This window comes from Colobus angolensis, unplaced genomic scaffold, assembly GCF_000951035.1.
Source record: "Colobus angolensis palliatus isolate OR3802 unplaced genomic scaffold, Cang.pa_1.0 Scaffold362, whole genome shotgun sequence".
NCBI classification, from domain to species: Eukaryota; Metazoa; Chordata; class Mammalia; order Primates; family Cercopithecidae; genus Colobus; species Colobus angolensis.
This window is the reverse complement of record NW_012116955.1, coordinates 28,746-45,095: the sequence shown is the minus strand read 5'-3', so window position 1 is coordinate 45,095 and position 16,350 is coordinate 28,746. Positions and strand designations below refer to the sequence as shown.

At 34.7% G+C, this 16,350-nt stretch overlaps 1 protein-coding gene across 3 annotated transcripts in view; it reads right to left on the bottom strand.

Annotated features, from left to right (window-relative positions):
- DOPEY1 (dopey family member 1) overlaps positions 1-16,350 on the bottom strand; it is a 76,718-nt gene that overhangs the window by 56,794 nt on the left and 3,574 nt on the right. For all 3 annotated transcript variants that reach the window (XM_011953471.1, XM_011953469.1, XM_011953472.1), the window contains exons 3-6: positions 15,834-16,015; positions 7,685-7,855; positions 5,154-5,343; positions 2,078-2,176 (exon numbers count right to left, since the gene is read on the bottom strand). In XM_011953471.1, coding sequence (XP_011808861.1) covers positions 2,078-2,176; positions 5,154-5,343; positions 7,685-7,855; positions 15,834-16,015 — 642 coding nt within the window. The remainder of the gene's footprint in view (positions 1-2,077; positions 2,177-5,153; positions 5,344-7,684; positions 7,856-15,833; positions 16,016-16,350) is intronic.

Sequence of the window (16,350 nt, the reverse complement as noted above, 5' to 3'; positions counted from 1 at the left end):
CTACAGGCGCCTGCCACCTCGCCCGGCTAGTTTTTTCTATTTTTTTAGTAGAGACAGGGTTTCACCGTGTTAGCCAGGATGGTCTTGATCTCCTGACCTGGTGATCCACCCTTCTCGGCCTCCCAAAGTGCTGGGATTACAGGCTTGAGCCACCGCGCCCGGCCAATGTATTGTATTCTTAAAAACTGCTCAGAGTACATTTTAAGTGTTCTCACTGTAAAAATGTGTATGAGGTAATGAATGTTAATTAGCTCAATTTACAGATTCCAGAATGTATACATATTTCAAACATCATGTTGTACAGGATAAATATACAATTCGTGTCCATTAAAAGCAAAATTTAAAAAAAGAAGTTGCTTCTTGATTACAACTGATATCACCATCTATTTCTAATATGAAAAAAAGTCTATTATAATCTCAAAGGTGTAAGTACTACAGATTTGGGTGAGCTTTCCAGGAAACAAAGAAGTGTAGCAGTCCATCTCACTGCTGAAGTTCCTAACAGCAATCATCCTTTTGGTATATGGTAATGAAGGCACTGTTAAGTCACAATTATAATAAAATCCATACTCAGATTGTATTCTATTATATGTAAGACATAGAAAGAGGCAAAGTGGAACACTAAGGTACCTACTTCATAATTCTTATTCAGTTTGATAAAGTTAGAAGGAGAACTGTATTAGAATTGGGTAGAGTAGTGGGGAGAAAAGTATTAGAATTATAAGATTATTAGAATTGGGTGTATACTTTTAAAAAACATTCAACGAAGCTATTGTTTTCATAATACGTATTATACAATGTAAGAATCTAGAACATTTTGGCTGACAGATTACAGAGAAGGCAGAGTAAGAAAGTACAGGCTGAGAAAAGCTTACGAAACACTGATATATTAAGATTACAAATTAAGTTACTCTTGAGTCTACTATGACTTAATTCCTCAGATCTTGTTGAGACATCTGTCAATTGAAGGCCTAATGATGTTGAATGCCTGGAAGGTAAGAAAGCAATGGGAAAAGTTTAAGAGTGAAAGTCAATAGATTTTTTGGATAAAGATCCAGACAGTACATATCTTAGACTTTCAGATCACATACATTGCTTTGCCATATTCTTCTTTGTTTTCTAAGCCTTTAAAAAAGCAAAAACCTTTCTTAACTTTTGGGCTGTTTGGCCATCCCTATACTAGAGCATTGCTGAAATTAGATTATGCTGAGATGACTCAATAGTTGTTTCTGTGAAAAGCCAGAGGGCAGAATAAAGTCCCTTGGTTGAAGGGTGAAAGTCTCAAAATAGAAACAGAGTGGTTTATGTTCCAATTAGTGAAAGTATAGACAATGAAGTGTAGAATTATTTAGTTACTAATATTTCAATATCAAATTAAATAAAGTAAAAGAAAAATGTTAATAAAATAATGAATAAAAAATTGGCCAGTCATAATGAAAATTCACTACAGTTATCTATTCATCTCAGTTCTTATGAAAACCTCAAATAATAGTCCTTTTTAGGAATAAATAAAGGTTTAGAACTCAAAGGAATTTAGATCATTTCTTTTAAAATGAGAGCACTGATTAAATTAAGTTCTAGGAATGAACTTCGTTTATGATTTGTCAAGTTAGTTGCACTTATTTGTAATAAAAGTACTATAGAATATCACAGAGACTAAACATGTGGCTCTTAAGTTATAGTCAACTCTGCTAAGGGTCTGGCATGCATATTAAAATCACCAAAACAAGATAACATAACATCAGTACAGATGATGGCTGGGTAGAAGGCCTGGGTCTCAGTCTTGGCTTACTCAGTTAGCAATAGAGAACCTCTTGCTTTTTATATGTTACAACTTTTTTCAAAAGTATGAAATAATCTACTTCAATTACCATATTCTTATCAAATAAGTGAAGCTTTTATCTTTAGGTTTTTTTTTTTCCACAACAAATTCCACTCCTTAAAAAGGAACTTATTTTCTATGCGCTTACTGATTTATACAGGAATTCAACACACATGCCTTTAAAAAATAACTATACATTATCAATCTATAGTTTTCCAAGAATGCCTTATAATAATAGCTGCGTTAATATTTTACCTGACTCATGTGGAAAGGAAAACAGAAGAGTATGAGGTCCAGTGTGCTTCTCTGTACAAGTACACTTGAGTCTTGCACCGAAGTACTTACTGCTTCTACCTGAAATAACAGCATCTTTAATCTATTGTCTATTAGCTGAGAATTTTTTGCCATGAAAATGTAACAACTCTTCATTTTCTCAAAAGTATGCTTCTGAGGATCTAATCAATAATTAAAGATATTTACATTATTTTGAATAGTAAATATATCATGATGGCTTAAAAATTAAGAAGTACATAAGACTATACAGCACAACTTCTAACTATCCAACTTCCGTTTTGTAGGCAACAGTTTTACTAGTGAATATTTCCTGCAAATACAAGAAAAACACCATACATATATTCCAAACCTGCCTTTTTCATTTAACATGTTTTAGAGATCTTTCCTTATTATTAAAGAGCTTCATTTCTTAATGGCCAAAGTATTTTATTTCATACATGAACTCTAATTTATTTAACCAAGTTTCTAATCATGTGGACCTATACATTTCTAAACACTATTGTAAATAATGTTGTAATATATAATACTTACATAACATACATCTGTAAGATAAATTGCTCAAAATAGAATTGCCAGGTCTTGGGGTATGTGCAGTTACAATTTAAACATCATAATGCTGTGGGCATGGTGGCTCACCCCTGTAATCCCAGACTTTGGGAGGCTGAGGTGGGTAGATCACTTGGTCAGGAGTTGGAGATCAGTCTGGCCAACATGTTGAAACCCTGTCTCTACTAAAAATACAAAAATTAGCTGGGTGTAGTGGTGCATGCCTGTAATCCCAGCCACTCAGGTGGCTGAGGCAAGGGAGTTTACTTGAACCCTGGAGGCGGAGGTTGCAGTGAGCCAAGATTGTGCCACTGCACTCCATCCTGGGTGACAAAGTGAGACTGTGTCAATAAATACACAGCATAATGCTTTATATTAGGTTTCTATCACCTTATATTCCCACCAGTTTTACATGACAATTTGTTTCTCCACATGCTTGCTTAGCAATATATATATATATGTTGTATTTTTGCCCATCTGACATGAAAATTGGCTTGGTGTAGCTTAAACTTTTATTTCTTTATTACAATGTTGATCACCTCTTTATGTCTGAATTATTTTTATTTCCTTTAATTAATTATCTGTTCAGATTCATTTCTACTTGTTTTTATTTATCTATAGTAGCTTTTTGAATATTAGAAAGAATACTCCTTTGTGATATCTGGGAAGTATTTTTCCATGTGTGTCATTTGTTTAAATAAGTAAAAAATGATTTGCTTAAAATTTCCATTAAATCATTAAAAAGAAATGTAACAGTATACTTTAAACCTGAATTTAAAAAGTGTAGCCATTTTGGAAAACAGTTTGGCAGTTTCTAATAAACTTACACATTGAAGAAAAAAGAGTAAATCTCTGGTACCTTGCATTAGATAATGGTTTCCTAACTATAACATGAAAAGCACAGGCAGCAAGAGAAAAAAAATTAGATGAACTGGACTTGATCAAAATTAAAACTTTTTTGCTTCATGGGACCCTATCAAGAATGTTAGAAGACAATCTACAGAATGGGGGAAAATATTTTCAAATCATATATGACAAGGGTTTAATATCCAGAATATAAAAGGAATTCCTACAATTCAACAACAAAAAGGCAAATAAATCTAATTTTTAAGATGGACAAAGGATTTGAATAGAAATTTATTCAAAGAAGATATACAAAGAGCCAATAACCAACCACAAGATGTTCATTGTTAGTCATTAGGGAAATGCAACTCAAAATGACAATGAGAACACTTTATACCCACTGGGAGGACTGTGATAAAAAAGACAACAACAAGTGTTGGCAATGGTGTGGAGAAACTGAAACCTTCATATACTGCAAGTGGGAATAAAAATTGGTGCAGTCACTTTGGAAAAAAGCTTGCCAGTTCTTCAAAAAGTTCGACAGAGTTACCAAAAAACTTGGAAATGGCACTACTAGATGTATACCCGAAATAAACGAAAACACGTGTCCATACTAAAACTCATACATGAGTGTTCAATCGGGCATTATTTTTAACAGCCAAAAAATACAGAAACAACCCAAATGTCCATCAGCTGATTAATGGTATATGAACACAGGCCAGGTGCAGTGGCTCATGCCTGTAATCCCAGCACTTTGGGAGGCTGAAGTGGGTCGATCACCTGAGGTCAGAAGTTTGAGGCCAGCCTGACCAACATGGATTTAAAGAACACAAAAAATGAGTCCACTTATATACAGTATGGTTTATGTAACATTCTAGAAAAAACAAAACTATAGAAACAGTAAACAGATCAGTGTTTCTAAGGGCCTGGGAGTGTAGAGGAAGGGGAGTGAAAAAAAAGGCACAGAGGACTTTTTAGGGTGATGTAAATATTCTGTATCTTGATTGCAATAGTGGTTATATGACTCTATGTACTTGCCAAAATTCAGGTAACTCTACAGTGTAAGAAGGGCTAATTTTGGTGTACATAAATTAACTTAAATAAATCTAACCAGAAATATGCATTAAAATATCAGTAATGTCATAATCATATGGGGAAAAAGTAAATTATGATCAATCAAATTGTTTAATTTTTCAAAATGATCCCTGAGGGTTTTGTATTCCTTGCTCTTATTAAGAGTATAGCACTCTAGAGATACAAAGCTTGCCCTTTCTTGTTAATCTTGAAATTAAAAAGAAAAATACTGTATAAGTAAGTAATACATGTGATTTTTCCTCCTATTATCTTTCACTATCTGTTTTAGTACATCTTCTCACATAAATTCCATATGGAATCTGGCTATATTACTTTATCTAAAATTCACTTCTTATAAAGAAGACTATGAGGCCAAGGTGAGAGGATCACTGGAGGCCTGGAGTTAAGCTTTTAAAAACAGTAATTATTATTTTGGCCTTTAATTTTCCTTGATAAATGTAAACTCGATGAAAATAGGAACTTTGTTCATTATACAATCCTCAATATATGTCTGGAATAGTGTCTGGCTCTAAAGAAATATTTGTGAAATGAGCAACCATATTTTTAGACCTACCATTAGCTCAATATCACTGCCAATTATATAAAGTTGATCTTCCATAGAAAGCTTCCTGTTTAAATGGGCAAGAACATACGTGATTCCAGGTAAACGCACAGCAGGACTGGTGAGAAGACTACCCCACAGGGCACTGTAGAATGCTGACTGGTCCACAGCAGCAGCAACCTTTTCCAACAATGTATTTGTTCTGAGGTATAAATAAAGTGGTTTAAGAAGGGAAACACTTAGTCTCATATTTTAAAAAATAAATCGTTCTTTTCCAAAAATGTATGCAAACATCCATGTTACAGTCATATGTCCCACCCTGGAAATAAGTGTGATAGACTGAAAGAAGAATATACTTTAGAGTCAGAGGACTGAAATTAAGTCCTGGCTCCACCATTTACTAGCTGTATATGTTGAGGAAGTCACTTCATTGTTCTTAAAAGTTCAGTCTCCTCATCTGTAAAATGAAGAGAACAACAACAACAATACACTCCACCACAAGACCTATCTACCTCACTAGGTTGTTAAAGTACTCTAAGTAATAAAATATCGTATGCATTTTAGCTAATAGTAATCCTATAGTAGAATAGATGTTCTGTTGACTTTCTACAGAATCTTAAAAGGACATTTCAAATCTTTCTTTTTGAAATCACACACTATAAAGTTTAAAACTTTAATGAATTAGATCTATGATAAAAATCAAAGATGCCTTACCACTTTAATAAGGAATACAGTTAAAGATTACTTTTTAGAAGAGGGAAGAAGTGGGGGGGTGGGTAAAAACTACCTATTGAATACTATGCTCACTACCTGGGTGAAAGGATCATCCAAACCCCAAACCTCAGCGTCATGCAATATACCCAAGTAATAAACTTGCACATGTACTCTCTGAATCCAAAATAAAAGTTGAAAAAAATTACTCTTGATTTATTTTTAACATAAGATAAACAATGCAGTAACATAAAAGTCTATTACACTGTAGTATAGTGAAGAGAATTTGATGAGTCATACTGTTTACTTGCTACTTAATATTAACACTGTAATTTCTTCTGGCCTCAATTTATCTATGTGGTAAAAGAATAACATTTACAAATTCTTTTATAAAACTTATATAGAATACCTAGCAAAACATTAACAAGATAAATCATAGGATACCACAGTTATAAGGATCATTATTCAATTTCTATGTTAAATTTTTAATTGTAACTAGCAGAGTTATAAGTGGTATCAAGTCCATGCTTCCTTAAGAGAAAAATAACTATTTTAAACAAAACTGATTTCCAAGCTAAATGAAATAATTTCATATAACATTTATGAAACTGTAGGCAAATAAGTAAAAAAGTCAAATTAATAAAAGAGGGTCGGATGCGGTGGCTCGCGCCTATAATCCCAGCACTTTGGGAGGCCGAGAGGGGTGGATCATGAGGTCAGGAGTTCAAGGCCAGCCTGGCCAAGATGGTGAAATCCTATCTTTACTAAAACTACAAAAATTAGTCAGTCGTGGTGGCAGGTGCCTGTAATCCCAGCTACTCGGGAGGCTGAGACAGGAGAACTGCTTGAACCTGGGAGGCAGAGGTTGCAGTGAGTTGAGATCAGGCCACTGCACTCCAGGAGGGGTGACAGTGAGATTCTGTCTCAAAAAAAAAAAAAAAAAAAATTAATAAAAGCAACTGATTAGCTTTGAGGACAAAATTATTTTTTCCCCAAGGAGCCTTTAAAAAGGTAATTCAATATATTAAGAATTAGATTCTTACTGCATGACGAGAGCAGCTGAAAAACAGTAACTAGGCAATGTACTTGAATAAAATATTTAAATAATTATGTCTACTCATAAAGTAAGTTTGGTATTTTCTATTTTTGCTACTTCAACTCAGTGTTTTAATAAGAATATTAGTAATGAGATATTAGAGATACTTAATGCCATCATGCATTGCCTACAATAATCAACTCCCCCAAAATAATAATAGGGTCCAAACAGATCAAATAACTTCATTTGGACAGTTAGATATCAAGAGTACCACGTCAACAGCTAGTGAAACAGCACTGTACTGGTACTAAGCTATTTTTCCCCATTAGCAACTTAAAAATGGACTAATCTTCCATTCTTATCACTAATCTACATGTCCTGTTATATTATTTTAAATTATGAGTCACAATTTTCTTGAGTGACTTATATGTGCTTGGCAAAGGACTAGGTGATTTCCTATTAGAATAACACAAATAAAAGGATATTATGTTTGTTTTAAAGATGAGGAAACTGAATAAAGTTCAGACATTAAGAAAACTTCCCTAAGCTCACTGTCTGTATAGGCAAGACTTCAACTCAGTACATCCACCTCCGAAGTCTATGCTTTTACCACTAGCTATATTTTCAGTATGATACACTGAATAAACTATAATGTTTCATTGCTATAGAAATATTCATGTGATATACTGAACTGTCTACAATAATTCATTTGTGACGCTAAAACATATTTTACCTAAATATGCTTACTGACAAATCCATGACTTCAATGACATAACTGCACCAAATACGATCTTACCTCTCATAGTACTCTGATCCTTCTTCTAAGCCAGGAAGAATACCAGTAAGCAATCCCTGTAGACCAGGTTTCAGTGTTTTACCCAAAGGCAGATAATATATCTCATACAAACTGAGCAAAGTTGGCTTCACAGACATGGCAGCATTTGCAAGAAGAGGAAATAATCCAGAACTATTAAAAAAAAAAAAAAAAGTCAGAAGAGGAGAGGGAAGCAAAATAACTATACAATATTAATTCATACACAATTATATGTATATTTTATTTATTTCTGATGAAAAAGTTATACTGACTGGCATAAAATGATACCTGTATATTAATGACTACATCCTTTAAACCAGACCAGTTCTCTCACCTGGGTTTTATACTTATAAACCCAATAGCTACCTAGCTGTTTCACAAAGTCCTAATATTTCACAATTCTAAAACAGAATTCTCCCCTGATGTGCCCCAGCAAAACATGTGCCTTCCCTGTAATAACTGTCATGTCAAAATATGGCATCACTATCTATCTGGCTGACCAAAAGCTATAAATCTAGGACTGATCCTTGACTCATGCAATCCTCCTGCCTCAGCCTCATGAGTAGCTTTAAAAATCTTCTACTCTAACCTGGCTGGGCAAGTTGGCTCATGCCTGTAATCCAAGCACTTTGGAAGGCTGAGGTAGGAGGACTGCTTAGGCCCAGGAGTTTAAGACTAGCTCAGGAAACATAGTGAGACCTCATCTCTACAAAAAATAAAAATTAGCTGGGCACAGTGGCATGTGCCTGCAGTCCCAGCTACTTGGGAGGCTGAGAGTAGAGGACTGCTTGAACCTGGGAGGTAGAGGCTGCAATGAGCTGTGATCATGACACTGTACTCCAGCCAGGGTGACAGAGTGAGACCCTGGATTCAAAAATTAAAAAAATAATAATAATTTTCTATTCTAACCTGCAATCAGTTATCAAGGTCATCAAGTTCTCTCTCTAAGTCACTCTCCTAGATATTTTTTGAATATAACAAATTGTGTCTCTACCAGATAGCTACCTAGAAGCAGTTGCTATCATATCTTGCTCTTCATGTTTTAACATGTATTGGTTCATTATTGCCCTGAAGCAGCTCTTGGTAAAACCTTTCACTGAGTCCCCATTGCCAATGTGGCCTTTAACGTCCTTTAAAAAATGGCTACTACATACCTCTGAACAGTCCATATATACTCATCAATTTTACTCCTGTACCCTCTGCTCCAGCTATACTGAAGAATTCCTTTCTAGTTCCTTTCAGAACCTTCTATGCTCTTTTTAGTGCCCATACCTTTCCATATGCTGCTCTGACAGATACAATTCTCACTCCCTTACTTATACCCTCTTTGTCTGGGGGATTCCCAAACTTTCTGGCCTCAGCCTAAGAAGCCATTTCCTTACGGAGACTATCTCCTAATTAGACTAGGTTAGGTCCCCTATTTGACGTTCTCATAGTACACAATATTCACTTACCAAAACACGCTTATCATTCTTTATTTGAATTGCTTAATGTCTATCTTTTCCAACAGACTGTAAATATCAGAAAACAAAGGACCATGACTATATTTTTATTTCTGTATCTTAAGTTTCAAGTACCATGTCCTGTACTTAGCAAGTGAAGAACAAATGAATTAAGAATCTCTCTTGCTCCTAGTTTATAAAAAACAGAAATCATCAAGTCAGAATGGCTTCAGCTTTCTACTTTTCTGTCTCCCATTTTAGGTACTGTTTGATCTAAAGATACAGCCATAGTCTCTCAGTCTCTTCCAGGCTACCTTTTTTCCCATGTGCCCAGGGCCATGACCCGCCTGTCCAGGGACCTGCTTCATCCATTATCGTTTTTCTTTTCTGTAATTTCTTTCTTCCTGAACTGACATCTTTGCTTTTTAATACAAATGTACTCACATATTTCCTCATAATTCTAAAACAAGAAAAAAGTAACGGCAATAACCAAACCCCAAAATCTTTATTCTAACTAACCTTCTGGCTTAAAGCTACCATTCTCTATCAATTATTAAAATATATATATGAATTTCTTCTATTTATTACCTTCCATCATTAATCAATCACGATACTTCTACTCCCTCCACTGAAACTGTTCTCATTTTGGTCACCAATGTCTACCAACTACCAGATCCAATGCTCTATCTTCAGACCTTATCCTATTTAATTTAACATGTGATACTATTAACCAGAGCATTCTCTTGAAGCACCCTTCCTTCTTGACTTCCAGGACTGCTTTATCTCCTGGTATATTTTCCCGTTTTTTTTTTTCTTAGACGTAGTCTCACTCTGTTGCCCATGCTGACGTGCAGTGGTGCAACTGGCTCACTGAAACCTCCACCTCCCGAGTTCAAGTGATTCTCATGCCTCAGCCTCCCCAGTAGGTGGTATTACAGGCACTCACCACCACCACACCTGGCTAATTTTGTATTTTTAGTTGAGATGAGGTTTTGACATGTTGGGCAGTCTGGTCTTGAACTCCTGACCTCAGGTAATCCACTCACCTCGGCCTCCCAAAGTGCTGGGATTTACAGGCGTGAGCCACTGAGCCCAGCCTCCTGGTACACTTTCTATCTCTGACTCCTTTTCACAGGCTGCTTTCCCCCACCTGATATTTAAATACTGAAACTCCTAAATACTCTCAAAATGTCCTCATTCCTTTTTTCCTCCTTGTTATTTACAATGTACCTAGGTAATTTCAATTATTCTCTTGGCTTCAACTGCCACCTAAATGCTGACTGCTCTACAGTATCTGTCTAATCTGCAATCCAGATTTATATTACCAAAAGCTCACTTTACATAACCATCTAAATATTTTAAGGCATTCAAACTCCACTTTTAGCCTTCTTAGTAACATCTTTGTGCACTGTATCACATTAAAAAGAAATACGCATGAAGAGGCAATATGGTATTACATCATGTAATAGGTTATAGAACTTTAAAAGTATTTGTATTTAATTATGTTAAACCGTAAACCTTGAAATGAAAAAATCATTAATTAAAAATAAACATATCTACATTTAATATAAACTTTAGTTTTTAAAATAGTTATACTTCAAAAAAGTATAGAACAATGATATCATTTACTCCATAACATGTGTGTGTATGTGTACAAGAATATCTGCCATATTTAGAAATGGTATTCTAGATTTAATTTTATGTAACATACTGATGAGAAAAATAGGTATACTACAACTGAAGAATAACTGTGCTGCTTAAACTTTCTGTTAAGAGGTAGAAAGTAGCAGGCATGAATTATGTAAATCTTGCTTTAAGAAAGGAAAATCTACCAATTATTAGATAATTATGTGCCACACTGATTTGGCAATGCTCAGTTTTCTTAACATCATTCTTTGAATGTATTATTTACTACTATTAAAAATATCTTTACTGGCTTTACATACTATCTTTAAGACATCCATGCTCGACTGGGCGCAGTGGCTCATGCCTGTAATCCCAGCACTTTGGGAGGCCAAGGCAGGAGGATCACAAAGTCAGGAGTTCGAGACCAGCCTGGCCAACATAGTGAAACCCTGTCTCTACTACAAATACAAAAATTAGCTGGGTATTTTTTTACGGTGGTGGCATGCACCTGTAATCCCAGTTACTTGGGAGGCTGAGGAAGAATAATTGCTTGAACCTGGGAGGCGGAGGTTTCAGTGAGCCAAGATTGCACCACTGCACTCCAGCTTGGGTGACAGAGGAAGATTCCGTCTCAAAAAAAAAAAAAAAAGACATTCATGTTCATTTCTCTTTAATAATATTTCCTTGCTCATTTCTCTTTAATAATATTTTAAAATATCAAAGAATTGAGTATAACACATAGTATTTCTTTATTCATTAAACAAATATTTATTAACGGTCTACTATCTGTCAGTTCCTCAGGATACTGAGAATAGAGCACTTAATCATAGTAAGCATAATAAGAGTAAGAAATCCTTGTTCTTTTAACCTCATAAAGTTTATTTTTTGGAGAATATATATGTACATATTTTAATTCCTTGGTTATTGTATCTCTTAACACATACATACATATCAGATGGTGATAAATGTTACAGCAGAGGAGAAAAAGTTACAGGAGAATAACAAGGAGACTAGAGCAGAGGCAGGTTCTAAATAGGGTGGTCAGAGAAGGCTTATCTGAGTAAAAATGAGAGAGTAAACACATACACAGTAGAAAGGATCAGTAAAATTAAAAGTTGGTTTTTAAAAAGACTAAGAAAATTGATAAACTCCTGATAAGACTGATCAATTAAAAAAAAAGGATGGCTTGAGTCATCAATGTCAAAAGTGAGAGAGGAGACATCACTGTAGATCCTACATGTTACAAAGATAAGAGTATATTATGAACTTTAGGGTGATGCACCTAAAAATTTAGTAAAAACAGGCAAATTTCGAGAGAAAAAACTCACTAAAACTGACATAAATAGATCTGAATAGTATCATAACTACTAAAGAAATTAATCTGTAATTACTAATCTTCCCACAAAGATAAATTTCAGATAAAACCTAAATAATTACACCAATGTTATAAAAACTGTTGTACAGAACGGAATAAGAGAACAATATGAAATTTAGCATAAACCTGAAACCAAAATTAGATAAAAATGTAAAATCATAGCCATTCTCTACTAAACAAAGATGTAAAACTCCAAAAAAAAAAAAAAAAAAAAAGTAAGCAAATCCAGTGATACAAAAAGGACTCTAAATCATGAGCCAACTGGATATATTCCAGAAATGAAAGGCTGATTGAACCTTCAAAAATATTTAACAAGGCAAAAAAAGATATAAAATTATTAAAATCGGAAGAGAAAACTCACCATTCACAGATAGTGTGACTATATCTCAAAATTCCAAAAGCTATTAGAAAGAACAAGTGAACTTGACAAAGTTTCTGAATACAATGTCAATACAGAAAAACACCTTCGTAATTCCACATTCTAGCAGCAACATACCAAGCAAAGATTCCTTACATAAGAAGCAAAAAGGACTACTTAATAAAAGGTTGATAAATCAACTAAAAAAAACTTTCTTCAAAAGACAGCATAAAGAACTTTTGGTTCTTCAAAAATACCATTTAGAAACTTTTAAAAGCTGCAGAAGGAGGGAAATACATATAGTTGGATAGTAGGGGTTTCCACTAGAAAGGGGTAGGAGGGAACTTGCTGCATTGATGTTCTATATTTTATTTTGAAAGGTGGCTACAAAATTGACTAAATTTGTCAAAACTTACCACACATTGAACATTTATGATCTGTTCATTTTATTGAATGTAAATTATATCAACAGTTTAAAAGAAAAGTTAAGTGGTTAAAAAAAGAAGAGACAGACAGAATTAGTGACCTGGAAACTAGGTCAGAAGAAATTCCTGAGAATGCAGCACAGAAGGACAAAAAGTCAGAAAATACAAACAATGGTTAAGAGATACAGAAGCCATGGTAGGAAGACCTAATAAGTGGGGAGAGAACAGATGTGAAGGCAATCTCAAAAGATAGTGGTTGCAAATTTTAAAAAATGGGTGAAAGGCATCAATTCATCAATTAAAAAAAATTTTTTAATGGTTTTTTGAGGAAAAGGTGGTGTTTGGTTACATTAATAAGTTCTTTAGTGGCGATTTCTGAGATTTTGGTGCACCCATCACCCAAGCAGTGTACACTGTACGCAAAGTGTAGTCTACTACCACACACCCCGTTACACCCTTTCTCCTAGGTCCCCAAAGTCCACTGTATCATTCTATGCCTTTGCATCCTCACAGCTTAGCTCCCACTTACGAGTGAGAAAATACGATGTTTGTTTTTCCATTCCTGAGTTACTTCATTTAAAATAATGGTTTCCAATTCCATTCAGGTTGCTGTGAATGCCATTGTTTCATTCCTTTCTATCCAATTTATAGATTTTTTTAAAGTCCAACAAATATCAACAGAATAAATAATAATAAAAAACCTACCTAAAAACACATCACAATGGAACAGAATACTAGGGATAAAAATGTGGAAGAAGGGCCATTTCAGATAATAACTAAGCAAGTCTTCTGAGGAGTTGATATCTGATCAGAGACCTGGATTTGAGAATTACAGAGCAAGAGAATAGCAAAGAAAATGAGGAATAATAAGCAAAGAGACTTGTTGACCTGAGTGGAATAAATTGGGGGGAAAATAATAATAGTTTAGTTTTAGTTTATTAAGAGTTGAGGTCACTGACAGAGCCAGGGTCATAGTACTTCAGGAATTATTCAAAGCCATATTAAAGCCTTTTTCTTATTTTTTTTCTTAAGTGTGCTGAGAAGAAGTCAATAGAGCTTTTTAGCAAGAGAGTAACATTATTTAATATATTAAAAAGATTACACTGGTACTATGTGGAGAACAGGGTAGAAGAGGATAAGAACAGATGGTGGATGAATGTTAGGTCAGTGATAAAGCCCAAGCTAGAGATGATGCTTAGACTGCATGCTGCCAGTGAAGGTTCAGGGAAGTAGATGTATTTGAGACATATATCAGAATAGTAGCTAACATGTGTTAAGAACTTACTGTAAGTTGCCCACTGCATTTTACATATATGAAGTCTTTCAATTCCACTAACCACCCTATGAGGTTGATAATCTTATGTCTGTTGTGCAAGTGAGGACACAAACACAAACAGGTGAGGACAAAGGCCAAAGATAACAGAGATAGTTTGACTCTACCATCTCTCCTCTTAACCACCATGAGACATAACTCTGAACAACAGACTATGTACACCAGAGGTGGGAAAACGTGGGTGGGGAAAACAAGGTAACAAGTGTGGCTCTCGGATCTGAGGGTTGTATAAATCGATAGATGGTGATACCATTTATTGAGCTTTAATATAGTACATTGCAGGAAGGTCAGGTTTATAGGAGAAGAGGAAAGTTTAGTTTTAAACAGGTTGCACGTTAGTTGCCTTTCAAGATCTATATGGAGATGTCAAGCAAGCAGTTTAAAGCTGCTGCCAGCACTGGAAATGTCCAGTTGGGAGTCAGCATATAGAAGATGAAACAATTGTTACCACGGGCAGGAGGAAATGGGAAATGTCACATGAACAAATCTAGAGATCTAATGTACAACATGAAGACTATAACTAATATTTTATTTGGGATTTTTACTAAATGAATAGATTTTAACTGCTCCTGTCACATACACAAAAAATAGGTAACTATGTAAGATGATGGCTACATTAATTTATCTATAGTAATTGTTTCATTATCTGTAGGTATCTCACATCATGTTGTGTATCTTAAATGTACACAGTAAAATTTACAATAAAAAATAAATCATGGGTATGGCTAAGTTTGCCTAACGAGAGATTACAAAGTGAAAATATAAGAAGGTGCTGCACTAAATGAGCCCTAAGAAACTCTGTGTGGAGTTTGGGTAAAGGAGGAAAGACTAGTAAAGGACACTGAGAAAGAGTAACTGAACAGAAAAATGTGGTACAACGAAAGCCAAAGGAAAAGACTGTTTTAAGTGGAGAAGAGTCAATGATATTGAAAGTTGCTGAGAGATCAAGGTATCCTATCTTTTTCTCAGGCCAGTTTTCAAGCTTAAAAAGGTAGAATGTACTATAGTCTCAACAACTTTGAAGGAAAACTTTTAATAAATGGTATCTAAGAATAAAAAACAAAAAGACATTAAAGACTGTTCTACATTTTTCTGAATCACTTAACTCAAATATTAAGATTGATATTTGAGGCCAGGCGTGGTGGCTCACGCCTGTAATCCCAGCACTTTGGAAGGCCAAGGCGGGCAGATCAAGAGGTCAGGAGATCGAGACCATCCTGGCTAACACAGTGAAACCCCGTCTCTACTAAAAATACAAAAAAATTAGCCAGGTGTGGCAGCGTGTGCCTGTAGTCCCAGCTGCTGGGGAGGCTTAGGCAGGAGAATGGCGTGAACCCGGGAGGTGGAGCTTGCAGTGAGCCAATATCCTGCCACTGTACTCCAGCCTGGGTGACAGAGCAAGACTCCATATCAAACCAAACAAAACAAAGAGTGATATCTGAAAACTTCTAATCATTAAGGAATTTTCAATTTTGTAGTTTTTAGTGCAGAAAGTATAAAATAGTTTAGCAATACATTTTCTTTATACTATTTGTGTATACATATATATATATAGAGTAAAATTATTCTTACCTATATAAAAAAAGGTCTTTGGCAAGTCGCTTAGGTCCAATTATTTTGAAGATAATTTCATATGTTTCAAGTGCCTTCCGATGAACTCCACCTGGTAATGCTGGATGTAGACATTGAGCTAGGCGTTTGCCTATGGTCAGCTTTTTGGGTACTACTTGGTACTTTGCATTATTTTGTAAAACCTTGAAGAAAGCATTTTAATGTAGTTGAGAAAAGCAAAATATTGCATTCATTTTACTTCCATTTTCTAGCATACTATTATAAAAAATGTTAATTGTAGGTCTTTGTGTTCTGTTAGCTACATTTGCCTATATACACCATATTCAAAGTTAAAACTGAGGAAATGTTACAAACTTTATTAATTTGTTTAAAAAATAAACTCGTTACCTGTTAACAGAGTGACATTTTTAATGAAAAATGATATTTTCCAAAACAAATTTATGGAGAGGAGAGGCATTTTAGATTTTTTTTTGGTAAATTTTTAATATTTGATGTGAGAAGACAGCTGGAACGTGGA